Source organism: Lemur catta, chromosome 1, assembly GCF_020740605.2.
Source record: "Lemur catta isolate mLemCat1 chromosome 1, mLemCat1.pri, whole genome shotgun sequence".
Taxonomy (NCBI): domain Eukaryota; kingdom Metazoa; phylum Chordata; class Mammalia; order Primates; family Lemuridae; genus Lemur; species Lemur catta.
Genome location: NC_059128.1, coordinates 111747147 through 111774413, shown reverse-complemented (window position 1 = coordinate 111774413; position 27267 = coordinate 111747147). Strand labels below are relative to the sequence as shown.

General features: G+C 48.3%; 1 protein-coding gene across 1 annotated transcript; it reads left to right on the top strand.

The window, feature by feature from the left end:
- The first annotated feature begins 271 nt into the window (after positions 1–271).
- On the top strand, positions 272–25422 carry LOC123636708. Its single transcript, XM_045549275.1, has 16 exons — positions 272–382; positions 486–572; positions 763–846; positions 1201–1356; positions 1784–1935; positions 2650–2762; positions 3628–3846; positions 17727–17838; positions 20223–20325; positions 21243–21317; positions 21462–21548; positions 21740–21823; positions 22196–22282; positions 22711–22862; positions 23577–23689; positions 24499–25422. Exons 1-16 carry the CDS (start codon positions 352–354, stop codon positions 24701–24703), a joined length of 1860 nt encoding a protein of 619 aa, XP_045405231.1. The 5' UTR covers positions 272–351; the 3' UTR covers positions 24704–25422.
- The last annotated feature ends 1845 nt before the right edge of the window (positions 25423–27267 follow it).

Below are 27267 nucleotides of genomic sequence, written 5' to 3'. Positions count from 1 at the left end.
AGGGGCGCTGCCTGCCCTCCCCAGCCCCAGGTGGAGGGCATAACAATGTAGCTTTCTGTTACAAGATACTGGACTTCACTGACAGCGTCACACAGCTTGGCCACGTCATGAGTGGAAAAGTGCTTCTCCCGGTGAACCCCAGACCACCCCTCACGCCCTCCCTGAAATTCCTGGGAGGTCTGGCCCATCCATTCTCTGACCACTCCCACTGGCCTTTCCGGTGATATGTCCCTACCCACTTTCCTGTTCCTCTTCCTGTGTGACAGTAGATTTAAGGAGTTAGGATCTTGGGGTGGGGAATGAAAACTGTAGTTCCCAGGAGACCTGGACGTTGCAGGACAGTGAGTTGACATGAGTGACTCTAAAGAGCTGGGGCTCCTGGGTGAGGCTGGGGTGGGACTCTGGGATGCAGGGGAGGGGGCCCAGGGGATGGCCAGCTCTGGCCTCAGCTTGCCCAGGCTCTGAGTTGATGTCTGTCCACTCAGAGGAGGAACGGCTGACAGGCAGCAGCAGTGCATTTTTTGCCAGAGTCTTAGGATCACACCAGACTCCTGGATGCAGAAGCTCTGCAGGTAGAGAAGGGTTAGGGGGCAGGGAAGATGGAGAGAGCCCCGGGGACTCTAGGGTCTTGAGGGAGCAGGGGATGGGGGTCTGGATTCCTGGGTCCTGGGGAGGTGGGTGCTGGGGCCAGGCTGTCTCTGTGCCAGGCTGAGTTGGGGACACTGGTGTGCTAGGCCAAACCTCCTACCCCCACCCCCGCAGGGTGTCTGGGCCGCGGCCCCCTGGTGCTGCTGTTTCTGGCCTTCATGCTCCTTGCTGTGCTTCTGGTGACCATCATCATCCAAGGTCAGGAAGGGTTTTTGGTCCGGGTCTCAGGCCTGGGCCTTTGGCTGTGGAAAGAGGCAGGTGTGGTCAGTTCCAGGATGGAGGTGGGGCTGAAAGCCATCAGGTCCCTTAGGGTTTCCAAGAGTCTCTCCCATGGCCCCTCCCACTCTGGGCAAGGGAAAGGAGGGAGGGAGTAAGAGGAAGGACCTGGCTCCCCTTGCCCTTCTGTGCTGCCCTCTCAGGGTGTCAGTCTTCCTCATTTTCAAAGGGGGAGCCAAGACCTTGGCTCTCAGAATCCATGACCCTGGGGGCCCAGAGCAGGGCATGGCACACAGTGGGTGTTTAATAATTGCAGTTCCGTTTTTCCTGGCACAGTCTCCAAGCTTCCCAGCTCCCTGGGGCAGGAGCAGTCCAGGCAGGAGGCGATCTACCAGAAACTGACCCAGCTGAAGGCTGGACACTGTGAGTTTCCAGAAACGTCCAAGCAGGAGAAGATCCACCAGGAACTGACCCAGCTGAAGGCTGCAGTTGGTGAGTGACAAGTCACCAGGGGTCCTAGGCCTGATGGAGCCCCCATGTGCTAAAACTTTGCTAGGGTCATCAATCCTCTCTGAGCCTCAGTTTCCACATCTGTGAAATGGGAACACAGGGTAATGGGCATGATTGCAGTTGGTATTTGCAGGAGAGCAGGTATACAGTGGGCTCTCAGTTAAGCCAGTCTCCTGGCTGCTGGCTTGAGCTGTAAAGCCCCTACTACTCCCAGTCTGGAGGAGATGGGGCCAGGAGTCCTGAGTTCTCCTGGGGATGCGGAGGGTCTCAGGCTGTGGAGAGGGGAGTGTCCCACCCAGCATGGACAGTCAGGGAAGGGCCCCGACCCCCAAGGGCTTGAAGGGCGGGCAGGTGCAGGACTTTGGGCATGCACATCTGGGTCCCAGCCCTGGCCCACCTGCCCCAACAGACCACCTGTGTCGCCCCTGTCCCTGGGAATGGACATTCTTCCAAGGAAACTGTTACTTCTTCTCCAACTCCCAACGGAGCTGGCATAACTCCCTCACTGCCTGCCAGGACGTGGGGGCTCAGCTGGTCGTCATCAAAGGCGAGGAGGAGCAGGTACACCTGATGGGGGCCTCGTCCTGGTCTGGGGCATGCAGGTGGCCACTGGCCAGCTTGGCTGCAGGTGCTCAGAGAGGACCGTCTGGCAGTGGGGCTGCTTGTTCACTTGGAAAGGCAGAAGGAGGAGGGTACACACAGGGGGTCCGAAGCACTTTGCAACGAGAGATGGATTTTGAACACCTATGAATCCTTTGGGGAGCACAGCAAAGGTATGTAAGCCCCAGTAGTGTCCTGGCAAACGCCTGACAAGCAGCTGTCTGGGGGACTAAGTCGTCAGGTGTAGGGTTTGCCAATTACCGTGGTGTAAATATTCCCACTATAGCTGATTTCAAGCTATTGATGTGATTTCACTCATTGAAAAGAGACAATTGTTCCATAATCAACAATCCCCATCTGGTAAGATCTGTCTCCAGGACATTAAACCCCATCATGAGTGAATTCATGAAAAACACAGAAAAATACAGTATTTCCAAGTGTTTGTGAGGAGAGACCAACAGTGCATGTAGGTCTGTAAGTCAGAACCCATGTACATGGGACACACATGTGAGAGGGATTCAGACATGGGGCTCAGACAGGGGCTCATGACCCAGTATACTAGAGGCTGAAGGTTAGACTGAAAGCAGAACCTCCTGCCAAGAGATGGGAAGACACTGAGTCTGGCCAATGGGAAGCAGAGCTCCCCTCTGACTCCTCCTGTACCCCCCAACCCAGAACTTCCTACAGCTGAAGAGTTGGGGAGGTGAGCGTGCAGCCTGGATTGGGATGTCAGACCTGACTCATGAAGACACGTGGCAGTGGGTGGATGGTTCGCCTCTGCCGCCCAGGTAGATCCCGGGAGAAGGGGACACCTATGCCGTGGGGTGGGGGCTCTGGGAGCTGTCCCTGGGGATCCTGCCTCACTCCCTGACCCCCTGGGGCTTAGAGGGTGGGATTTTCTCAACTCCTGACTGATCTGAGGAAGGTGGTCTCATACTCATGCTCAGATAGCAGCGTTCATGTCGGTGCCTAAAGTTCCACCATCAGAGCTGAAGGAGGAGCTTGTCGCCGGGGCAGGTGTTTTAAAATATAGTGTATGAATAGCAGTTGGAGGTATGGTAAGGCCAACGGCTCAGGAGACGATTGCCATTGTAAAAATACCTTGTCATACTCACAGGTCCCAAAGGCAGAGCTTGCATCACACTAGGGTTGGTCACCAGAGGAAGCCCAGGGGTCGATTCTGAGGCAGAGGGACAGATGGGGAGTGTGGGGTCTGTGGGAAGGAATGGGTGAGGTAGGGTGAGCAGCCTTAGGATTGGCTAGTTGGAGTGGTTTCCTCGGACTCTGGCATAGTGGGTGTCCCCAACTGTCTGGCACCTGGCCCTGGGGTGATAAGGACAGGGGGCCAGGGGCCAGGATTGGAGAGCCCAGGAAGGGAGGTGGTGGGGTTTGGGCTCTGGATTGGTTGGTGTGTGTTTGTAAATCTCCCCCAACTCCTGGACAAGGACTCCTCCCAAGGAGGGGTATGATGGGGCGGGGGCAGGCAGTAGGCCAGGGCACCGTGTCTCAGGCATATTATGGGTTGTCCAGGACAATGCCTGTCAGGCATACGGATGTAGGGCAGGTGCTAAAGCATCAAGTTCACAGGAGGTGGAAACATGGTTCCTGTAGTGGGGCGAGGGCAGAGACTCATGGGCTGCATGGGCTTTGCAGATTCAACAAATATTGGCACCAAAATCAGCCAGACAACTTTGAGAACGAAGACTGTGTGGAATCTACGGACAGTGGCTGGAATGACCAGAAATGCGATGTTGCCAGACTCTGGATCTGCAAAAAGTCTGCAGCCTCCTGCTCTAGCGAGGAAGGTCGGGTTCCTTCCTCAGCCCCTGCTGCCCCAACCCTGTCTGCTGAATGGCAGAACATTACCAACTTGTAAGGCAGGGTTCCTTCTCCCCGTCTCCAGACCTTACAACGCCCTGGGAGATTCCTCACCCCCCCGTGGGCCTGGGTCCCCTTCCGTCCTTCCTCTGATGCCTGACCTTTCTCCTGGCTCAGAGGTTGTGGTTCCTGCCCCTCCTGGGAGCTTTTGCAGTGACCTGGTGTGGGCGCATTCAGGGCGTGGTGTGCTCTGTCAATCTACTCTCTCTTCTCGCCAACATCAGAATATTTGAATGGCCATGTGTAGCTGCCACGTGCCCGGGGCTTCACGCCCTCTGAGCACACCTTCCTTGTGCTCACCTTCCACCTCCCACCCCTGCACGCCTTTGCCTGAGCACTTGCTGGTTGCAAGAAGTCATCTTGCAGGCTGGAAGCGCCAGGTTATTAAATCCCCCAGTTACCCAGTGGCACCTGTAGATGGCATGGAGCCGCCTCTGTAGCCCCCCCCCCCCCCGTACATCTATTTTTTGTTGTTCTTGCATCTCTTCTGTTTGACTCTTCCTGAGTTGTGTCTTTCATAATAAATTGATACATACAAGCAAAGTGTTGTCCTGAGTTCCGTGGGTTATTCTAGCAAGTTCCTGAACCTGAGAGGCAGTTGTGGGACTCCTCAATTTCTCATCAGCCACATAGAAATGCAAGTGGCCCGGGCACCCCTTTGCAGCTGGCATCTGCAGCGGGTTCCATCTTGTGGGATAGAGCCCTTTAACCTGTGGGATTCGGGTGCGAACTCCAAACAGCCAGTGTGAGGGGGACATGCAAGTTCCCCGGCAGGCAAAGACCAACCCTGTGCTGGGGTAGCATGGAGCGCTCAGCGAAATGTTACAAAGTAGATTAAGCATGTGACAAGATAACTACTGGGCCCCAGAAAGGTGCCCAGCGCTTTCTTGGGAACATCAGCACTTTCTTGCATTAAAGTGACTGGCTTGAAGATGGCACTGTCATTAACATGACGTGAGTATGATGATGACACTGTGCCCAGATTATTTCTTTCACCGTGAACAGGCAAAGATACCTTGTAAAAACTTTGCATTACTCAGCTGCGAAGGGACTTAAAGCAACACCACAGTGTGGGTAGATGTGGGTTTTGCAAGCAGCAAAGCTCTTGGGGAAGAAATCTCTGAGCTGCCCAGGAACAAGCATCCTTGTAAGTAACCTCTAATAAATTCACGTAACTGCTCAAGCCTTCGGAACCCTCTCAGTTTAGAGGGGGAGCAGTTTGTCCATACAGTCCTAGGATTTTCCCAAAAAATAGTGTCAATTTGGAGAACTGTTTGGTGTAAAAGAAAAGATCCCACAGATTTCACCCCTCTTCTACCAGCATTGACCCCAAGGATGCCGCTTCATAAACAGCTTGCATGCTAAATTCCATCTCACTTAGGGTCAACCTTCATAGGCAGCGTCACTGGGAGGCTTGTTCGACATTGTCTCCCAGAGGCTCCCAGCGGCACCAAGCCCCCTTGCCCACCTCAGTCAGATGCTTGTCAAGACCTGTGTACCGGCTTCCTTCCTTTCCCTCCCTGGTCTTCTTCCCTCTCACCTCCTCTGCTAGTGCGTCCTGGAGTCTCCTCCCAGATGGACTTGTATCCAAACCCTTTCCTCAGGCTCTGCAACTGGGAAGACCACAGCTAAGCTCATCATACATTTTCATGTCTGCCAGGCATGGTTCATCTCTACCAAAATGGTCTCATCTGTTCTTCTGCAATTTCTTTTTTACAGGTTGCTTTGAAATGACTCAAGCTCTAAAGGTTTTAATTACCTTTTGAAGAAGTCATCTGTACACATGGAACCAACACATAGCAATCTCTGCAGTGAAAACTAAAGCTGTCTCCCTCCACACCTCTGATCTCAAGTGGTCCCTCTCCGTGGTAGTAACTTCTTTATGAGACTCCCAATAATCCACTTTTCAAGTATGTTTTAAAACCTATTTGGCAATCCTTCAGTAGAATTTTAAAAATCTGTTGACTAGGCAGAGCACAGGGGATTGTTAGGAAACTTGTCTGTGTGCTGCTACAGTGGTGGATGTACGTCATTGTACATGGGCCCAAACCCACAGAATGCACAGCACCCAGAGTCAACCGCGGTGTAGACTACAGACTGGGTGGTAATGATGTGTCAGTGGCAGTTCATCAGCTGTAACATATGCGCCACTCTGGTGGGAGATGTCAGTAGTGGGGGAGGCTGTGTGTACGTGGCCACAGGAGGTATATGGGTCTGTACCCTCCACTCTGTTTTGCTGTCAACCTAGAACTGCTCTAGAAACTGAAGCCTGTTTTAAAAATCAATCTGTCCTTCCTGAATAATAACTCAAATTAATAAATATAGAAGGAAATCAATAAGTGAAGGATTCCAAATCATCTCCCCAAATTAAATCTTATGAAAAATGATGTTGTTGGCTAGGGCTGAGCTTGTGGAATGGCATGAGCTTGGATGGCAGCAAGACATGGTGATATCCAAGATTTCTTTGAGGCTGGGTGTGGTGTCTCACACTTGTAATCCCAGCACCTTGGGAGGCTGAGGAAGGAGGATCACTTGATGGCAGGAGTTGGAGACCAGCCTGGGCAACAAAGTGAGGCCCCCCATCTCTAAACACTGAAAAGCAAATCACCATGGTGTGGTGACACGCCCCGTCTGCCCAGCTACTCAGGAGGCTAAGGCGGGAGGATCGCTTGAGGGCAGCAGTTCGAGGCTGCAGTGAGCTATGATCACTCCACTGCACTCCAGCCTGGGCGACAGAGTGAGACCCTGTTTCAAAAAACAAAAGATAACTTTTCACCCCTCTTCCCAAAGAATCCGTTTTCTTCTCCTTGGGAGCAATATCAACCCGGCTGACGATGCATGGAAGAGAGTACGGAAAGGGAAAGATAGCGACTCTGTAGTGGAGAAGCCAGGCAGGGACCACCTTAGCCACAGTTAGCATTGCCAGTGACAAGTCATGTGGCTGTCGTGTACCCCGCTCAATAGCATGTGATTAGAAGGGCACCCGGCCCTTGTGCTATTCTTCTCCCCAAACTGATAAATTCACTCTAATCATGAGAAAACATGAGAAAAACCGAAATCAAGGACCATTCAACACAGCACCTCATTGATCTCTGTCGAAGCAGCACGGCAGGGGACAGCAGGCCAGTGGAGGAGGCCATGACCAGCTGCTTCCAGGGAGGGGTCCCCAGGAGGAAGTTGTATTAAGCAGATATGAGTCGACCCCATTGAGGAACTGAGAGGAGGTGGAGAACTGGAAACCGTGTAGACAGTGAGCAAGCCCTGCTTCTGGCAGGAGAGGGTACAGCTTGTTTTTTTGTTGTTGTTGTTGTTGTTGGGTTTTTTTTGAGACAGAGTCTCACTCTGTTGCCCGGACTAGAGTGCCATGGCATCAGCCTAGCTCACAGCCACCTCAAACTCCGGGGCTCAAGTGATCCTCCTGCCTCAGCCTTCCAAGTAGCTGGGACTACAGGTGTGCACTACCCCGCCCAGCTAATTTTTTCTATATATTTTTAGTTGTCCAGATAATTTCTTTCTGTGTTTTTACTAGAGACGGGGTCTCGCTCTTGCTCAGGCTGGTCTCGAACTCCTGATCTCAAGTGATTCTCCCGCCTTGGCCTCCCAGAGTGCTAGGATTACAGGCGTGAGCCATCACGCCTGGCCTACAAAACTTGTATTCAGACTGAATGCTGAGAAACCAAAAAATTATGGGAATGCGCTACGGCATCGGGTTTATCAATGAACTTGGGAAGAGTTAACCTCTTTGAAATACGGAATGTCCTTTTTGTGAACTCATGGTGTGTCTTTACTTACTCTAATCTTAGTTAAGTTAAGAGCTTCATCCATACTCTTGCTATCTTTCTTCTTCTACTTTTTTTTTTTTTTTTTTTTTTGTGACAAGTTCTCGCCCTGTTGCCCAGGCTGGTCTGGAACACCTGGTAGGCCCCAGTCTTACGACCTTGTCAAAAGTTAGTTACATCTGTAAAGACTATTCCCAATAAAGTCACAGTCACAGGTACCAGACGTTAGGATTTCAGCATCACTTGGAGGACATGATTCAACCTTCTACACAGTGGACATTTTTATTTTGTTCTTGATTTTGCCAAAAATGGTTCTCATATTTTACAAATAATTAAGACATCTCTATAGGATCCTGGAAATTGCCCCATCTCGAATTGAGGAAACTTTATTCTATTCTTTGTTTGTTAAGCATTTGCTTTCCTGTGTGTATCTTTATTTTTAAATGAAGAATGAGTGTTGAATAGATACATCTTGTGATTGCAATGTCGAGGGGCCAGAAACAAGTTGTGGAAGGATATAGACCACGTGGTGACATTTTTACAAAGCTCCCAGATGCACAAAATAGCCCGATATATTGTATATGGGTATGACGAGCACAATTAAAATATTTTTAAATATGACAAACACCAAGTTTGGGAGGGCTGTTGACTTGGAGAAGCAAAGGGGAGAGTGAGAGCAGGGAGGGGAACATGGGACCGCCACTCTATTTGTTATGACTTATTTACTTTTAAGAGGATCTGAAATGGGTGAAGAGGTCAAACCTTCATAAGGTGAGCACAAGACATGTGGGGTTTCCTTGTTTTCTGCCTACCTCTTTGCATGCTTAATAATAAAAAAGCAAAGCCCAAATTAACAACAACAAAGAAAGTGTAACATGCCCTTGGCCTCGAGCTGGGGGCCCTGGTTGAAGCCCTCATTTCTGCAGAGAATGGAAGCCGCAGAGCAGTCCTGGTCTTCAAACTGAATCCTGGGACTTTCACCTTCTTCCCGCATTCGTCCAAACCCTGTGTCCCCACCATTCAGGTCCCTGTGTGATCCAGTCCCACCTGACATCCCAGCCCCGGACTATGGCCCCTGAATCACTCTCAGCTTCTCCAACAAGTCCTGTTCTTCACCCTCCCAATCTCTGCATGTGCTGATACCATGTCAGGAGCATTGTTTCATGTTTCCGTGTCCTCCAGAATAATTCTGACTCCTTCTGTAGGCATCACCAGCTCGAAGAAGCCCTCCCAGATCTTCCAGAGTTAGTCAGGTGTCCCAGTGGTTCCTAGAGTCCCCAAACTTCCCAGACTGAACACATTCTCTTCAAACACCCTGGTTACACGTTCCCCACTGTGCTGAGGCTCTCAGAAATGGGTCTCCCCTCCCTGTCCTGGGCCAGGACTAGAGGTTAGAGGTCAGCTGCCCCCTCCACCCTGGCACCTCTCTTCTCCTTTCACTTCCCCTGCAGCGAGTTGTGGGCACAGCACAGGGCATGGGCGGCCTCTGGCTTCGTCGCTGAGCTGCACAGCTCCGCCCGGCTCCCCAAGGCAGCTTCAGCCACAGCTCTACGCAGGGGAGACCCACTCTCCTGCCCACTGTGCCTTTGCCCTGGCTGTGCCCTGTGTCTGCTGTGCCTTCCTGTTCCCGTCAACACTGCACGTGTCCTCGGAGGCACAGTTCCACTGCTACCTCCTCCAGAAAACCTCCCCTGACCCCAAATGAATTCATTCTTTCTCCTTCTAAATCCTTTCCTGAGAACACATTCCGATGGCGGCCATGGACAGAGATTGTGCAACCCTTGTGGATTTTGGATTTCCTCTCTCTGAGCTGCTCTTGGGAAGCCCAGAAGGAGGGTGTGCCCACCACAAAGTTCTGCCCCGTGGTAAAGTTCTGCTGCTAAGTCAGCTTCCAGCTCCTGTTTTCTCGAATTCACTTTCTGATGATGAAGACAGCACGAGTCTTACATCTCAGCACAAAGAGACTTACAGGAAGAGGAGCAGGCCCTCCTGGTTTCCTGGAAAGTGACCTCTAAGCATGGCCAACCTGCCATGGGTAACGCTATCTCTTCCCCTGTACCACAGACACCCGCTGCGCTGTTTGATACATGGTCTGTGTTTAGACAGACTTGGTGCGGTTGAGTGTGTGTGTGTTTAATTGAATCTCAAGTCATTTCTACTTCTCCCAACTGCGGGTTACTAAGATCTGGAGAGGCTGCCACCTGTGCAGTGAACTTCCTACTGATTCCATAGTGCGCACCCACCAAGTCATGCGTACTCAGGGGCATGCAGGTTACCCCACCTCTGCTTCTATCAGCAACACTGTGGTCAACATCCCTGTACACGCACCTTGGGGAAACCCTTCTGGAAAATGTATCTGTTCTCAACATATCAGACAGCACATGCCATCTTAATGTCACTACATACTTCCAGATTGCTTTCCAACGTGACTGAACTGACTTACACTCCCAGCCGTGGTGAACAAGAATTCCCATCTCTCCACATCCTCACCAACACCTAATACCACCCACCTTTGTAATGTCTACCATTGGGATTGGCATAAGGCTATGTCTCATTATTTTTCTACAATTAAGTAGAAATTAAGGTCATCTCAAAAACATGCTCAATCTTTAAGACTTCTTCTACCAATTGTGTCATTTTTCTTTTCTTGTTTCTTTTTTCTTTTTGTTTTGTGTTTAGGCAGAGTCTCACTCTGTCACCCAGGCTAGAGTGCAGTGGCTTCATCGTAGCCCACTGCAACCTCCAGCTTCAGGGCGCAAGCCATCCTCCCACCCCAGCCTCCTGAGTAGCTGGGACTACAGGAACACGCCAGGACGCACAGCTAATTTTTAATTTTTTTTTTTTTTTTTTTTTTGTAAAAATGGGTCTTGCTATGTTTCCCAGGCTTGTTTCCAATGTCTGGCCTCAAGTGATCCTCCTGTCTTGGCCTCCCAAAGTGCCAGGATTACAGGAGGGAGCCACTAGGCCAGGCATGTCCTCTGATCCCCCCATGGGGTGGTCCCTGCTGGGACTTCCATGGCCCCAGGCAGGTGTGGTGGGTTCTCTGTTGCTGCATTCCTTGCTGCTGTCACTGCTCATCCCTGTGGCCCCTCAGGGGTCAATCGGGACCCTCTGGAAAGGGAAGCCCCTGCCTGAGAGGCTGGTACACGGTGAGGTCACCTCCCAATTTTTCCCTGTGACCATTTGCAAAGTGAAAGCAACTGTGGGACGGGGGGTTTCGATACCACCAGGAGCTTGTCGGGTGAACACCCAGAGACAGAGGGGAAAGGAAAATGTCTATACTTTTAGCCACCTAGAAATACAAGCCATTCTCAAGACTTTACTTACAAGGTACTTAAAAGGAGGTTGAGTCGGGAGCATCAGCTTGAGCTCAGGAGTTCAGGTGACACTGAGCTGTGCCTGCACCACTGCACTCCAGCCGGGTGGCAGAGCGAGACCCTGTGTCTAAAGACATAAAATACAAATAAAGGTTTTTACTTAAAAGGGAACAAAAGGGAGGGAGGGGAAGGGGCGCATTTTCTTGTGGTGGGGACTGTCCCAGAGAGAAGCTTCTGCTTAGAGGCACCAAAACTAAGAACCTCAGCTTCTGGTGGCTAAAAGCCAAAAAAAAAAAAAAAAAAAACAAAACAAAACAAAAGAAAAGAAAAAAAGGGAAAAGCAAGAGACCTCCGCCTTCTGCAGCTACAAGACCCAAAGAAAAGAGAAAGGGAAACTTAAGGGATTGCTTGAGGCCAGTACTGAGCAAACGCCAAGGTTTAGCAAACATACTATCAGCCCTGGACTATTTATTGATTTATGAATAAGCTCCTAGACAGGAGGGGATAATTGTCAATTACATAAATTATATTTACATACATAATATTTTAGTACAAATATATGATAGACACATTATGTATGTAATATACATGACCAAATCAAATCAAATTTCAATCATTTGATTCAATTGGAAATTCAATATTCACATTTCTATACTAAACAACTTAGGCAACAAAAAGATTTTTAAAAGAGGTGCATGGATTAGCATTTGTGCCTCTGCAACGTGGTTTCTAATTTGCTAAAATGCACAAATTGAGAAGAATTCACAGACCTCATCAATCTTGGGGCTCAAGTTATAGTAATGCCTGGGTGGCCCACACATTTGAACGCTTTGCCCCTATAGTCTTGAGAAGGAAATTAAATGAAAATTTTTTTTCAATGAGTTATGCCTCACTTTATTTATTTATTTATTTATAGACAGAGACTCACTCTGTCACCCTGAGTAGAGTGTAGTGACATCATCATAGCTCACAGCAACCTCAAACTCCTGGGCTCAAGCGATCCTCCTCCCTCAGCCTCCCAAGTAGCTGGGACTATAGGTACACGCCACCACACCCAGCTAATTTTTCCTATTTTTCATAGAGGCTAATTTTTTCTATTTTTGGTAAAGACAGGGCTCTCGCTCTTGCTAAGGCTGGCTCCTTCTGAGTTCAGAGGTCACTTTGCGTACATGGCCCTTTCATGAAACAATGACAAAACTACAGAGATGGACAACAAATAAGTGGTTTTCAGAGGTTATGGATGGCATCTGTACCTTGAACTAGTAAATGGTGGTAGTTTCACAAATGTAGACACGTGACAAACTGACAGAGACCTGTGCACCTGTCTTGTACCCACGCCAGTTTGCTAGAGTTTACAGTGTTCTAAAGTTATGAAAGATGTCCCCATCGGAGGAAGCTTGGGGAAGGGTACTCAGGAGATGTCTGTCCTATCTTTGCAATTTCCTGCGAATCTGTGATTATTTCAAAATGAAAAGTTAAGAAAAACATTTAAGAATGCAAGAAGAGTTATTTTTAAGATTCTGAAGACCATTTTCACTTTTGTACATTCTTCGTACTTGTATGCATGTTTTTAACATATTTTCAGTCATAATCTTGTATCCTGTTTTTTAAAATCTAGTTTAATTTTTTAAATTGACAACTAACAATTGTCCATATTCATGGGATACATAGTGATGTTTTGATACATAAAATGTACAGTGATCGGACCAGGGTAATTAGCATATCCAGCATTTCAAACATTTATTACTTCTTTCTTTTGAAGACATCCAATATCCTCCTTCTAGCTATTCAAAACTATGTAATATATCATTCTTAACAATAGTTGTCCCACAGTGGCATAGGACACTAGAACTTCTTCCTCCTGTCTAGTTGTAATGTTGCATCCTCTAACAAATCAAGAAGGGTAATTTTTTAAATTTTGATTTGTTCATTTATTTATGTATTTTTATTTCAGAATATTACGGGGGTACAAATGTTTAGATACTCATCAAACTCAGTAAAATATTTCATGTCTGAACTAAATTTTGCACTTACCCCCAAAAAGTTATGCCATGAAACTGTCATTCTTTTAAAAATGCCACTGTTTTGAATTTTAAACATAAATTAAAAACTTTAAGTGGTCACAAAGGATAATAGGATTACAGTAACTCATATTCTGCTATTTTCACCTTTATAATCACAAGGTTCCCATTATTTGGTTCAAATATGCCCTTTAAGTAGGAGACTCTGTAGCACCACAGGGGTTAGAAATCCAAACTGTGCCCTAAGCAAACACCAACAGTTCCACACCTGTACAAAGTCACACTGAAAACTGTTGTAGATCAACAGCCTACTCATCAGGGAAACACAAATCAAAATCCCAAAGAGATAGTGGGATGAACTGCTATAAAAAACAGGAAATAACAAGTGTGGGTGAGGCTGTGGAGATACCAGAACCCTTGTGCATTGCTAGTGGGAATTTATTAATAAAATGGTGCAGCCACTGTGGAAAATAGTGTGGTGCTTCCTCAAAAACTTAAACATAAAAATTACTACATGACCCAGCGATTCTGCTCCTAGGTATATATTCAAAAAACTTGAAAATAGGGACTCAAACAGATACCTGCACACCCACGTTCATAGTAGCATCATTCACAGGCATCAAAAGGTGGAAAAAACCCAGATGTTCGTGGATGGATGGATGGATAAACACAATGTGGTCCATCCACATACTCGAATATTATGCAGCCTTCAAAAGGAGGGAAATTCTGACACAGGCTACAACACGGATGAACCTTGGGGACATGATGTTCAGTCCCCAAGGCTGAGAGAAGCCAGACCCCGAAGGACAAATCCCATGTAATTCCTCTCATAGCGGGTCCCTACAGTTGTCAGATCCACAGAGATGGAAAGTGGAATGGTGGGTGCCAGGGGCTGGGCAGGGGGTTGGGAGTTAGTGGTTCACGGGGACAGAGCTTCAGTTTGGGAAAGTGAGAAAGTTCTGGAGATGGATGTTAGTGATGGTTGCACAGCACTGAATGTGCTTATGCCACTGAACTTTACCTACTTAAAAATGGTTAAAATGTTGAAATTTGTCATAATAAGAAATCCAGAGAACGTATCCTTTTTTTCTGATAAGTAGATTTAACTTCTTATTCAACCCCCATTTCCTCCCAATGGCCTAACACTTCATCACAATTCAACGCATATTCAAGCCAGAACATGGGATGGGGCTGAGACCATGGGAGAGAGAAACGGGCAGCCACGTCGTCCTTAGGAACATTGATGAACTGCCAAGGGTCAAGCTAAAATAGAACTTGGAGTTACCTGAGCCAAGTAATCCTGTTTATTTGCTTACACCAGTTTGAGTATACATCCCTCACAGCCGAAACAGCAAAGGTAATCATGGACCCTAAAAATGCAGAAAATTCAAAATCCCTGCTTTTAGAAAAGGGATGAGAGGCATGTGCCTCAATATCCCCAAAAATGACAGACTGGGTGGTTTTCACATTGGGAATTTATTTTTCACTGTTCTGGAGGCTCGAAGTCCAAGGTTGAGGTTCCTGATGAGGACTCTCTTCCAGGCTGACAGACTGCCACCTTCTTGCTGTGTTCTCATGAGACACAGAGAGAAAGAGAGAGATCTGATCTCTTTCTCTTCTTGCAAGGGCACTAACCCCATCGTGGGCGCCTCACCTCATGACCTCATCTGAACCCAGTTACATCCCAAAGGTGCCACCTCCAAATACCATCCCCATTGGGGCTTCAACATATGAATTTTAGGGACACAAACATTCAGTCTGTCAGAGCATGTTAATGATGGCCATGGTGTGCTTTATTGGGAATAAATTGTAAAGCCCTGTAAGTCGGCTTCTCTGCCCAGGAAATGTAGACATTTCTACCTGATGCTGACAGGAAAGGATGAAGGAAGGGTTGTCCTCGAGAGAAGCTTCCCAAGGCAACAGGCTAGCAGGTGGTGTCTTACAGTGGACAAATGGAGAAGAGTTTCCAGTCCTGTTACTGAGAATCATGGCCCTGTTTCAAGACACCATGTCACCCCTGTAGCCATGAATGTGGACAAGAGAATGACCTCCCAGTCTTTCCACAATTGTCAGGAACTTGTCATTGGGAGGATGCTGAGAGATAGATCCAACCTCAGCATAGGTCCAGATGGGCTGACCACAATGGACAGGACATAGTGAAATATTACGTTGGTTTTTTTTTTTGTTTCTTTTTTTTTTTTTGAGACAAGGTCTCACTCTGTCACCCTGGCTAAAGTGCAGTGTTGTCACTGTAGCTCACTGAAACCCCAAACTCCTGGGCTCAAGTGATCCTCCTGCTTCACCCTCCCGAGTAGCTGGGACTACAGGTGTGCACCACCACACCCAGCTATTTTTTTTTTTTTCTATTTTTTGTAGAGACAGGGTCTCACCCTCGCTCAGGCTGGTCTCAAACTCCTGAATTTAAGTGATCCTCTCACCTCAGCCTGCCAGAGTGCTGTGATTACAGGTGTGAGCCACCGTGCTCAGCCTTAACTTCTTTCTAATTGTGGTAAAATACACATGAAATTTACCATTTGCATGATTTTTAAGTGTATAATTCAGTAGCATTCAGGACATTCACAAGGTTGTGCAACAACCACCACTATCTAGTTCCAGAACATTCCAGCACTGGTAAAAAGAAACACCATCCCCATGAGCAGTTATTGCTCCTTCCCGTCCCCCCAACCCATGGCAACCACTCTTCTGCTTCTTGTCTCCACATATGGCCCAATTTGGATATATCTCATACACAGAATATGTGACTTCTTGTGTCTGGCATGTTCCACTGAGCATGATGTCTTCAAGGTCCATCTATGCTCTAGCATGTGTCCGATTTCCGTGCTTTCTGAGGCTGAATAATAAACATTTCATTGTATGGAGGCACCGCGTTTCATGTTTCCATCCATCAGCTGAGGGGCACTTGGGTGGTTTCCTCTCTTTGGCTGCTGTGAATAAAGCTACAATATTAACTATTACTTTGTTTTGTTTTTCCTTAGCACTCTTTTTTTTTTCTTTGAGAGAGAGTCTTGCTCTGTTGCCTGGGCTAGAGTGCCATGGCGTCAGCGTAACTCACAGCAACCTCAAACTCCTGGGCGCAAGCATTTTGAAGACTACCTCTTAGTTCTCGTAAGTTTCAGCATTGTCTGTCTTCGAGTTAAGCATGCATCTGCGTGGCTGTGCTTTCTCCTCTTGTTGTTTCGCGTTCTTTTGGGAGAAAATATCTGGAAGTCAGACAGCTAAGTGGCTGAGTGAGCACCAAACATCCTCACCATCCTGAGACATTTTGACATTTTTCATTGATGTTATGATACAGATGGACAATTTGACTAGCATCAGACAACACAAGCAGTACTTTTAGTATTTTCTAGCTTACAGGGAACATGAGTTGACCTTATTTCCAACCTGAATACTGACCACAGGCAAACAAGTGAGGTGTCGTTGGTGGAGGGTGAGGTACAAGGCACCAGGGATTGTGACATCAATAAACCCACTGGTGTCACAAGAGTGCTAAGGAGACCAGGCACGGGGGCTCGTGCCTGTAATCCCAGCACTGTGGGAGACTGAGGCAGGAGGATCCCTTGAGGCCAGGAGTTTGAGACCAGCCTAGGCAACATAGTGAGACCCCATGTCTACAAAAATAAAAATAACAAAATTCCCTAGGTGTGGTGGTGTGCACCTATCATCCCAGGTATGCAGGAGGCTGAGGCAGGAGGATCAATAGAGCCCAGGAGTTCAGGGCTGCAGTGAGCTATGATCACGCCACCACACTCAAGCCTGGGGGACACAGTCACATCTGTCTCTAAAAAATGAAGAAAAAAAAGAAGCATAGCTCCTTGGGGGGAAAATGAAAAGAAAAGAGCAGAGCTTGAAGTAAATAAAGAATATTTAGGGCCCTTCAAGACAAAAGAGAACCCCAAAACTGGAGGTCACACCATGCATTCCCATGGCCACAAGACAAACAGAAGGTTCCACTAAAATAAGTTGATGTTGCTATATTGACAGAAGTGGGTGCAGTTAATCCAGGTCTTTTGTACAAACAACCCAGTAACTAAAAATGAACAAAAGAAAAGTGCTGAATCCATAGTGAGCAGTTATAAAAATTCAGTAAAGGAAAATCCATGCAAATCAACTGAGGAAAAGTACTCACCCCCACACCCCTGCCCTGTCTGCCACAAAAGGCTGCTGAAGCCCAGGAACGTTGTTAGGTCAACACCCCCTTAAAAATTAAACACAGTCAAACAAGCATTTGAGGATATGAAAAATGACCTTCAATCAAAAATCCACACACTAAAAAGCTAAGTGCTGAAGGGAGAAGATAAGAAAAATAGGGGGAAATAGAGAGTTTAAACAACTCAGGAAGAAATGGAAGACAAGGACAAAATTATCTCAGACATGCAGTATAAATTGCGAAGGTTCCATATCCCCCCTTCCACTCCCTGTTTAAAATTCTCCAAGAAACTGAAAACATATGTTCACACAGAAACCTGCCCATGGATGTTCAAGCTAGTTTATTCATAACTACCCAAACTTGGAAGCAACCAAGATGTCCTCCTGTAGGTGAATTGATAAATAAACTGTGGCACATCCAGACAGTGGAACATTATTCATCACTAAAAAGAAATGAGCTCTCAAGGAAAAAAAAAAAGAAAGAAAGAAAAAAAGAAAAGAAATGAGCTCTCAAGCCATGGAAAGACATGGAAGAACTGTTAAGAAACCCACAAAGGGTGTTTCCCTAGGGTCAGTTGCTCGCCACACAGAAAACCAGTTACTGAGACAATGAGGATTGCCAAGGAAGAAAGGAGACTTACTGCAGAGGACATCAACCAGATGTGGAAGAACTGCCTCAAATCTGCCTCCCCAACCGACAGGGTCAGGGGATTTTCTAGAGGTGAAATGAATAATGCGTGCAGTGAGTGAGCACCATTACATGTTTGTGGCAGAGTGCAGAGCACGCAAGTGCAGTGAGAAATCATACTGCCACATACATCGCATGATCAAAAAATGGAGGATAAGCCTCTCCCAGAGTGGAGATTTTAGTAGTATGAGCTAGGGGTTAGTATTTGTCATTCATTTGGTCTTGTGACAATGTGAGATGTGGGGAGTATGTTGCTCAATTTTGAGGTGCCACTTATCTTGATTTCTCTGAACAAACAGGTGGTGTATGGCATTGTAGTTATCTGGTGGCTGCAAGGAGGTCCAGCTGCTTCTAAAAAAACTCCAAAGGGATGGATGATTCAGTGAAATAGAAAGTTGCAAAGTTCTGGTCACCAAATCTTACTGGCCTAGGAACTTGAAACATATTCTGATGGGGGTTCCCTTATATGTGACCAGATGTTTCTCTCTTGCTGTTTTTAGAATTCGGTCTTTGTCTTTGACTTTTGACAGTTTCACTATAATGTGCGTTGAGTAAGACCTTGGGTTGGATGTATTTGGAATTCTCTCAGCTTCTGGTGTTTGGATGTCTAAATCACTTTCTAGGCTTGGGAAGCTTTCAGTTATTCTTTTGTTAAATAGGTTTTCTATGCCATTATACCTCCCTTCTCTATGGGTTTGCCCAGCTTAAATATTTGGTCACGTTATGGTGTCCCATATGTCAAGTGGGCTTCCTTCATGCTTTTCTCAAATGCTTTTTCTTTCTTTCTTTTCTGTCAGACTGAGTTATTTCAAAAAACATATGTTCAAGTTCTGAAATTGTTTCTCCTGCTTTATCTAGTCTATTAGTGAAGCCCTCAATTGTATTTTTTATTTCATTCATTGAATTCTTCTGTTCCAGGATCTGTTTGCTTCTTTTTTATGGTCTATCCCTTTGGTGAGTTTCTCATTCATATTGTGAATTGTTGTTGTGATTTCTGTGAGTTTTTGAGACAGAATCTCTTTATTTTGCCCGGGCTAGTCTGGAACTCCTGGGCTCAAGTGATCCTCCCGTCTCAGCCTCCTGTAGGTAGGATTACAGGCACATGTCACCATATCCACGTAGTTTTTGTATTGTTTATCTGTGCTCACTCTGTTTTGTTTGTTTGTCTGTTTGTTTGTCTGGAGACAGAGTTTTGCTCCATCACCCCAGGTGGAGTGCAGTGGCATAATGATAACTCACACCAACCTCAAACTCCTGGACTCAACTGATACTCCTGCCTCATCGTCCCACGTAGCCGGGACTACAGGCATGTGCCTCCTCACCTGGCTAATCTTTCTATTTTTAGCAGACACAGGGTTTTGCTCTTGCTCAGGCTCGACTTTAACTCCTGACCTCAAGCAATCATCCCACCTCAAACTCCTAGAGTACTGGGATTACAGATGTGAGCCACCACAGCTGGCCAATCTGTGCTCTCTTGTATCTCTCTGAACTTCTTTAATATCATTATTTTGAATACTTTTTTCTGGCATTTCATACATTTCTACTTTATTGGAATCTGTTACTAGAGAATTATTCTGTTCCTTTGATGATGTCATATTTCCTTGCTTTTTCCTGTTTCTTGTATTTGCCAGTGGCTTTCATAGGGGAAGACATTTCCCTGTTGACATATCTGTGGTGTTGGTCGGGTAAGGGCACTTTAGCTTTGCTTCTGGGTGCGTGCAGTAGTGTAATGTCTGTATGATTTCTTTGGATGTGAATCGCATCAGTGGTGTCTGTAATTTCCTCAGTGCCTTAGGCTGGGGCTGTTAGTGGAGGCTGTGGTGAGGCTTTGCTGGGGAGAGGAGCACCAAGTGGGCCAGTCCTTGGATCTCAGTGGGATCAATATCAGACCAGGTGTACCTGTCCTTGAGCCTCTGGGAAGAAGGTGCAGATGCCAGTGGGTGAGGTGAACCCAGGTCTCTGGACAGTGTGCTTGGGTGCCGGTGGCAGTTGTTCTGGGCCCATTGTCAGACTGTCTGATGAGGCAGGGTGAGGATAGGGCAGGACAATATCCAGGTCTATGGGTGGCATTCTCAGGTGGCAGCAGCAGTGGTGGTGGTCACAATGGGTGCAAGGCAACTGTGGCCTGACTGCTGGACGGGGGACATGCCCATGTCCTTCCATGCCTCAAGTGTTTCCTATCACCTCTCTGCTGAATTCCAGTTTTCTCTCTCAGATGCTCAAAATGAAGTGTGATCCTCTACTCTCTACTTTCTTTGAGGAGGGGACAAGTCCCGCGTGCCTCGACTCAACCATCACATACTGCCTCTGCATTGTCCATTTTTAAATTGAGATAGAACACACTTGCAATACCATGCACCAGTCTGCAATATGCAGCTCAAGACATTTTGACATACAGATTCATGCCTGCAAGCACCCCTCTGATCAAAATGTGGAACGTTTCATCACACAGATGAATCCATTCTACCTGCTCCTGGTCAATCTCCACCGGCTCCTTCCAGGTAACCCCATTTTCAGTTCCCATCAAGATTAGTTCTGCCATTTCTTGAAAATCAAATAAAATCAAATCTTATGCAATGTACTCATTCTCTCTGGGTCCTTTCACTCTTTTGTGAGATTCATCCATGTTGTTTCATGTATCAGTACTTGCTTCTTCATTGCTGTATACTATTCCGTGCTATCAATATGCCACAGTGTTTTTTTTCATTCAACTGCTGTTGGCCACATGAGTTGTCCCAGTTTGGGACTATTCTGAGTAAAGGTGCTATGAATCTTTTTCTGTTTCCTCTGTGATACTATTTGATTGTCTTTGGTTAACCGTGTGGACTGTGGAGATACACCGTCTGCGTTCCAGTCCCAGCTCCACCACTTGCTAGCTGTGTGACCTTGTGCCAGTCACCTAACCTGAAAGTGCCTCAGTTTCCCGCTTCTTTAAAATGGAGGATGTATGACCTGCCACACGTTAGGAAGATTAAATGAATGACTGTATAAAGCAGTTACCAAAGTGCTCAACTGTAATGGGCATTAAATAAACAAGTAACTATCATTCAGCCCCAACTCCGAAAGTCAGCAGAAATCACCATAAATGAAGACATCGGCAGAACAAGGAAGCAAAGACTAGAGGTTAGATGGCCGGTAGTTCCAGGAAATGTGGAGGCGCTGTCTGCCCTCCCCAGCCCCAGGTGGAGGGCATAACAATGTAGGTTTCTGTTACAAGATACTGTTTTTTACTGACAGCGTCACACAGCTCAGGCGTGTCCTGAGGTGACAAGTCCTTCTACATGTGAACCCCAGACCACCCCTCACGACCTCCCTGAAATTCCTGGGAGGTCTGGCCCATCCATTCTCTGACCACTCCCACTGGCCTTTCCGGTGATATGTCCCTACCCACTTTCCTGTTCCTCTTCCTGTGTGACAGTAGATTTAAGGAGTGAGGATCTTGGGGTGGGGAATGAAAACCGTGGTTCCCAGGAGACCTGGACGTTGCAGGACAGTGAGTTGACATGAGTGACTCTAAAGAGCTGGGTCTCCTGGGTGAGGCTGGGGTGGGACTCTGGGATGCAGGGGAGGGGGCCCAGGGGATGACCAGCTCTGGCCTCAGCTTGCCCAGGCTCTGAGTTGATGTCTGTCCACTCAGAGGAGGAACGGCTGACAGGCAGCAGCAGTGCATTTTTTGCAGGAGACTTAGGATCACACCAGACTCCTGGATGCAGAAGCTCTGCAGGTAGAGAAGGGTTAGGGGGCAGGGAAGATGGAGAGAGCCTCGGGGACTCTAGGGTCTTGAGGGAGCAGGGGATGGGGGTCTGGATTCCTGGGTCCTGGGGAGGTGGGTGCTGGGGCCAGGCTGTCTCTGTGCCAGGCTGAGTTGGGGACACTGGTGTGCTAGGCCAAGCCTCCTACCCCCACCCTCTGCAGGGTGTCTGGGCCGTGGCCCCCTGATGCTGCTGTTTCTGGCCTTCATGCTCCTTGCCGTGCTTCTGGTGACCATCGTCATCCAAGGTCAGTTATGCTCTTTGGTCCAGGTCCCAGGCTTGGCTCTTTGGCTGTGGAAAGAGGCAGGTGTGGTCAGTTCCAGGATGGAGGTGGGGCTGGAAGCCATTGGGTTTCTTGGAGGTTCCAGGAGTCTCTCCCATGGCCCCTGCTACTCTGGGCAGGGGAGGGGTAGAGAGGAAGGAGAAGAATGAGGAGAAGGAGGAAGGACCTGGCTCCCCTTGCCCTTCTGTGCTGCCCTCTCAGGGTGTCAGTCTTCCTCATCTTCAAAGGGGATTAACTAAGGCCTTGATTCTCAGAATCCATGACCCTGTGGGCCCAGTGCAGGGCATGGCACACAGTAGGTGTTTAATAATTGCAGTTCCGTTTTTCCTGGCACAGTCTCCAAGCTTCCCAGCTCCCTGGGGCAGGAGCAGTCCAGACAGGAGGCGATGTATCAGGAGCTGACCCAGCTGAAGGCTGCAGTTGGTGAGTGGCCAGTCACCAGGGGTCCTACGGCCTGATGGGGCCTCCACGTGCTTTGACTTTGTTAGGGTCACCAACACTCTCTGAGCCTCAGTTTCCACATCTGTGAAATGGGAACACAGGGTAATGGGCATGATTGCAGTTGGTATTTGCAGGAGAGCAGGTATACAGTTGGCTATCAGTTAAGGCAGTCTCCTGGCTGCTGGCTTGAGCTGTAAAGCCCCTACTACTCCCAGTCTGGAGGAGATGGGGCCAGGAGTCCTGGGTTCTCCTGGGGATGGGGAGCATCTCAGGATGTGGAGAGGGGAGTGTCCCACCCAGCATGGACAGTCAGGGAAGGGCCCCGACCCCCAAGGGCTTGAAGGGCGGGCAGGTGCAGGACTTTGGGTATGCACAGCTGGGTCCCAGCCCTGGCCCACCCACCCCAACAGACCACCTGTGTCGCCCCTGTCCCTCGGAATGGACATTCTTCCAAGGAAACTGTTACTTCTTCTCCTACTCCCAACAGGACTGGCACGACTCCATCACCGCCTGCCAGGATGTGGGGGCTCAGCTGGTCGTCATCAAAGGCGAGGAGGAGCAGGTACACCTGATGGGGGCCTCATTCTGGTCTGGGGCATGCAGGTGGCCACTGGCCAGCTTGGCTGCAGGTGCTCAGAGGGGACTGTCTGGCAGTGGGGCTGCTTGTTCACTTGGAAACGCAGAAGGAGAAGGGGACACACAGGGGGGGCTCAAGCACCTTGCAAGGAGAGACGGTTTCTGAACACCTGTGAACGCTTTGGGGAGCACAGCGAAGGTACGTAAGCCCCAGTGGTGTGCTGGCAAACGCCTGACAAGCAGCTGTCTGGGGGAATAAGTCGTCAGGTGTAGGGTTTGCCAGTTTCCCTGGTGTAAATATTCCCACTGTGGCTGATTTCAAGTTATTGATGTGATTTCACTCACTTGGGAGCTGAAAAGAGACAATTGTTGCATGACCAACAATCACGATTTGGTACAATCTGTCTCCAGCACATTAAACCCAGGCATAAGTGAATTCATGCAAAAGACAAAAATATACAGTATTTCCAAGTGTTTGTGAGGAGAGACCAGCAGTGCAGGTAGGTCTGTAAGTCAGAACCCATGTACGTGGGACACACATGTGAGACGGACTCAGACATGTGGAGGCTCATGACCCAGTATACTAGAGGCTTAAGGTTAGACTGAAAGCAGAACTTCCTGCCAGGAGATGGGAAGACACTGAGCCTGGCCAATGGGAAGCAGAGCTCCCCTCTGACTCCTCCTGTACCCCCCAACACAGAACTTCCTACAGCTGCAGAGTTCCGGGAGGAACCGCTTCTCCTGGATTGGGATGTCAGACCTGACTCATGAAGGCACGTGGCAGTGGGTGGATGGTTCGCCTCTGCCGCCCAGGTAGATCCCGGGAGAAGGGGACACCTATGCCGTGGGGTGGGGGCTCTGGGAGCTGTCCTTGGGGATGCTGCCCCACTCCCTGACCCCGTGGGGCTTAGAGGGTGGGATTTTCTCAATCCTGACTGATCTGAGGAAGGTGGTCTCATACTCACGCTCAGATAGCAGCGTTCATGTCGGTGCCTAAAGTTCCACCATCAGAGCTGAAGGAGGAGCTTGTCACCGGGGCAGGTGTTTTAAAATATAGTGTATGAATAGCAGTTGGAGGTATGGTAAGGCCAACGGCTCAGGAGACAATTGCCATTGTAAAAATACCTTGTCATACTCACAGGTCCCAAAGGCGGGACTCACATCACACTAGGGTGGGTCTCCTGGGGTCGCTTCTGAGGCAGAGGGACAGACGGGGAGTGCAGGGTCTGTGGGAAGGAATGGAGTCGTTTCCAAGGGCTCTGGCATAGTGGGTGTCCCCAGCTGTCTGGCACCTGGCCATTGGGTGATAAGGACAGGGGGACAGGGGCCAGGATTGGAGAGCCCAGGAAGGGAGGTGGTGGGGTGTGGGCTCTGGATCGGTTGGTGTGTGTTTGTAAGTCTCCCCCAACTCCGGGACAAGGACGCCTCCCAAGGAGGGGTATGACAGGGGGCGCAGGAGGCCAAGGCACGGTGTCTCAGGCATATTATGAGTAGTCCAGGGCAATGCCTGCCAGGCATACGGATGTAGGGCAGGTGCTAAAGCATCAAGTTCACTGGAGGTGGAAACATGATTCCTGTAGTGGGGCGAGGGCAGAGACTCATGTCCTGCAGGGGCTTTGCAGCTTCACCAAGCATTGGAACAGCGGGGAGCCCAACAACATTGGGGAGGAAGACTGTGTGGAAATATTCAGCCAGGGCTGGAACGACCACAGATGCGATACTGCCAAATTCTGGATCTGCAAAAAGTCTGCCGCCTCCTGCTCCAGGGAGGAAGGGTGGGTTCCTTCCTCATCCCCTGCTGCCCCAACCCAGTCTGCTGAAGAGTAGAATGTTCCCAACTTAAGGCAGGGTTCCTTCTCCCCGTCCCCAGACCTTACAACGCCCTGGGAGAATCCTGATGCCCCGTGGGCCTGGGTCCCCTTCCGTCCTTCCTCTGATGCCTGACCTTTCTCCTGGCTCAGAGGTTGTGGTTCCTGCCCCTCCTGGGAGCTTTCGCAGTGACCTGGTGTGGGCGCATTCAGGGCGTGGTGTGCTCCGTCAATCTACTCTCTCTTCTCCCCAACATCAGAATATTTGAATGGCCATGTGTAGCTGCCACGTGCCCGGGGCTTCACGCCCTCCGTGCACACCTTCCTTGTGCTCACCTTCCACCTCCCACCCCTGCACGCCTTTGCCTGAGCACTTGCTGGTTGCAAGAAGTCATCTTGCAGGCTGGAAGCGCCAGGTTATTAAATGCCCCAGTTACCCAGTGGCACCTGTAGATGGCATGGAGCCCCCCAACACCCCCGCACACACATACAACTATTTTTTTTGTTATTCTTGCATCTCCTCTGTTTGACTGTTTTGAGGTGCATCCTTTATAATAAATTGATACATACAAGCAAAGTGTTGTCCTGAGTTCCGTGGGTTATTCTAGCAAGTTCCTAAACCTGAGAGGCAGTTGTGGGAACCCTCAATTTCTCATCAGCCAGGTAGAAATGCAAGTGGCCCTGGCACCCCTTTGCAGCTGGCATCTTCAGCGGGTTCCATCTTGTGGGATAGAGCCCTTTAACCTGTGGATTCGGGTGCGAACTCCAAACAGCCAGTGTGAGGGGGACATGCAAGTTCCCCAGCAGGCAAAGGCTAACCCTGTGCCGGGCTAGCATGGAGCGCTCAGTGAAATGTTGTAAAGTAGATTAAGCAGGAACCAAAATAACTACTGGGCCCTGGAAAGGTGCCCAGCGCTTTCTTGGGAACATCAGCACTTTCTTGCTTTAAAGTGGCTGGCTTAGAGATTGTAGCGTCATTAACATGACGTAAGTAAGATGATGACACTGTGCCCACGTGATTTCTTTCACCGTGAACAGGCAAAGATAAAATGGTAAATTTTATGTTATGTATACTTTACCACAATAAAAAAAACTATCAAAAAATCTCTTTGCGATTTTTATTCGGGCGGCATTTGTTTTAATTTAGGATCTTTAGGACGGAGAGCACCCCTTCAGTGGTTAGAAGAGACAGAAGATGGAAATGAAGGTTTTATTACTTACACATCCTGGGCGGTACATGCCATGTCCAGAGGCCACACAGGGACCTCAGGGAGCACTTGAGGGGGCAGGGGAGAAGGAGAGAGAGGGACCTGTGAACCAGTGCCTTTACTGAGGTCCATGGCTTTACCCAAAGAGATGTCCTGCGGGGGAGATTTAATCGGTGGGTTTAACACAAGCCGGCACGGGTTCCAGGAGTCACGCTGTGACTGAGAGGTGGTCAGTGGGAAACATCTCTGTCGGAGCAGCACGGCAGGGGACAGCAGGCCAGTGGAGGAGGCCGTGTCCAGCTGCTTCCAGGGAGGGGTCCCCCGGAGGAAGTTGTATTAAGCAGATATCTGGGTCGACCCCACTGAGGAACTGAGAGGAGGTGGAGAACTGGAAACCGTGTAGACAGTGAGCAAGCCCTGCTTCTGGCAGGAGAAGGTACAGCTTGTATTCAGATTGGATGCTGAGGCGCCATAAAATTATGGGAATGCACTATGGCTTTGGGTTTATAAATGAACTTGGGAAGAGTTCTCTTTGAAATACAGAGTGTCCTTTTTGTCAACTCATGTTGTGTCTTTACTTATTTGAATCTTAGTTTAGTTTGACAGCTTCAACCACATTCATAAATGATTATTCTTTTTTTTTTTTTTTTTAAGATGGAGTCTTGCTCTGTCACCCAGGCTGGAGTGCAGTGGTGTCATCATAGCTCACTGCAGCCTCAAACTCCTGGGTTCAAGTGATCCTCCTGCCTCAGCCTCCCAAGTAGCTGGGACTACACAATACCACATCTGGCTAATTTTTTTATCTTTTGTAGAGACGGGGTCTCACAATGTTGCCCAGGCTGGTCTGGAATGCCTGGTAGGCTCCACTCTTACGACCTTGTCATAATTTAGTTACATCTGTAAAGACCCTATTCCCAATGAAGTCACAGTCACAGGTACCAGAGGTTAGGGTTTCAGCATCTCTTGGGAAGACACAGTTCAACCTTCTACACAGTGGAAATCTTTATTTAGTTCTTGATTTTGCCAAAAATGGATCTCATATTTTACAAATAATTAAGACATCTCTATAGGATCCTGGAAATTGCCCCATCTCGAATTGAGGAAACTTTATTCTATTCTTTGTTTGTTAAGCATTTGCTTTCCTGTGTGTATCTTTATTTTTAAATGAAGAATGAGTGTTGAATAGATACATCTTGTGATTGCAATGTCGAGGGGCCAGAAACAAGTTGCGGAAGGATATAGACCACGTGGTGACATTTTTACAAAGCTCCCAGATGCACAAAACAACCCAATATATTATCTATGGGTATGACGAGCACGATTAAAATATTTTTAAATATGACAAACACCAAGTTTGGGAAGGCAGTTACCTTGG

Coding starts and splice junctions, on each gene's coding strand:
- LOC123636708 (XM_045549275.1), top strand. CDS start 352: ATGAGTGACTCTAAAGAGCTGGGGCTCCTGG. Junction 1,936..2,649: donor TCAAAGGCGAGGAGGAGCAG/GTACACCTGATG, acceptor CCCCCAACCCAG/AACTTCCTACAGCTGAAGAG. Junction 3,847..17,726: donor TGGCAGAACATTACCAACTT/GTAAGGCAGGGT, acceptor CTCGCCACACAG/AAAACCAGTTACTGAGACAA.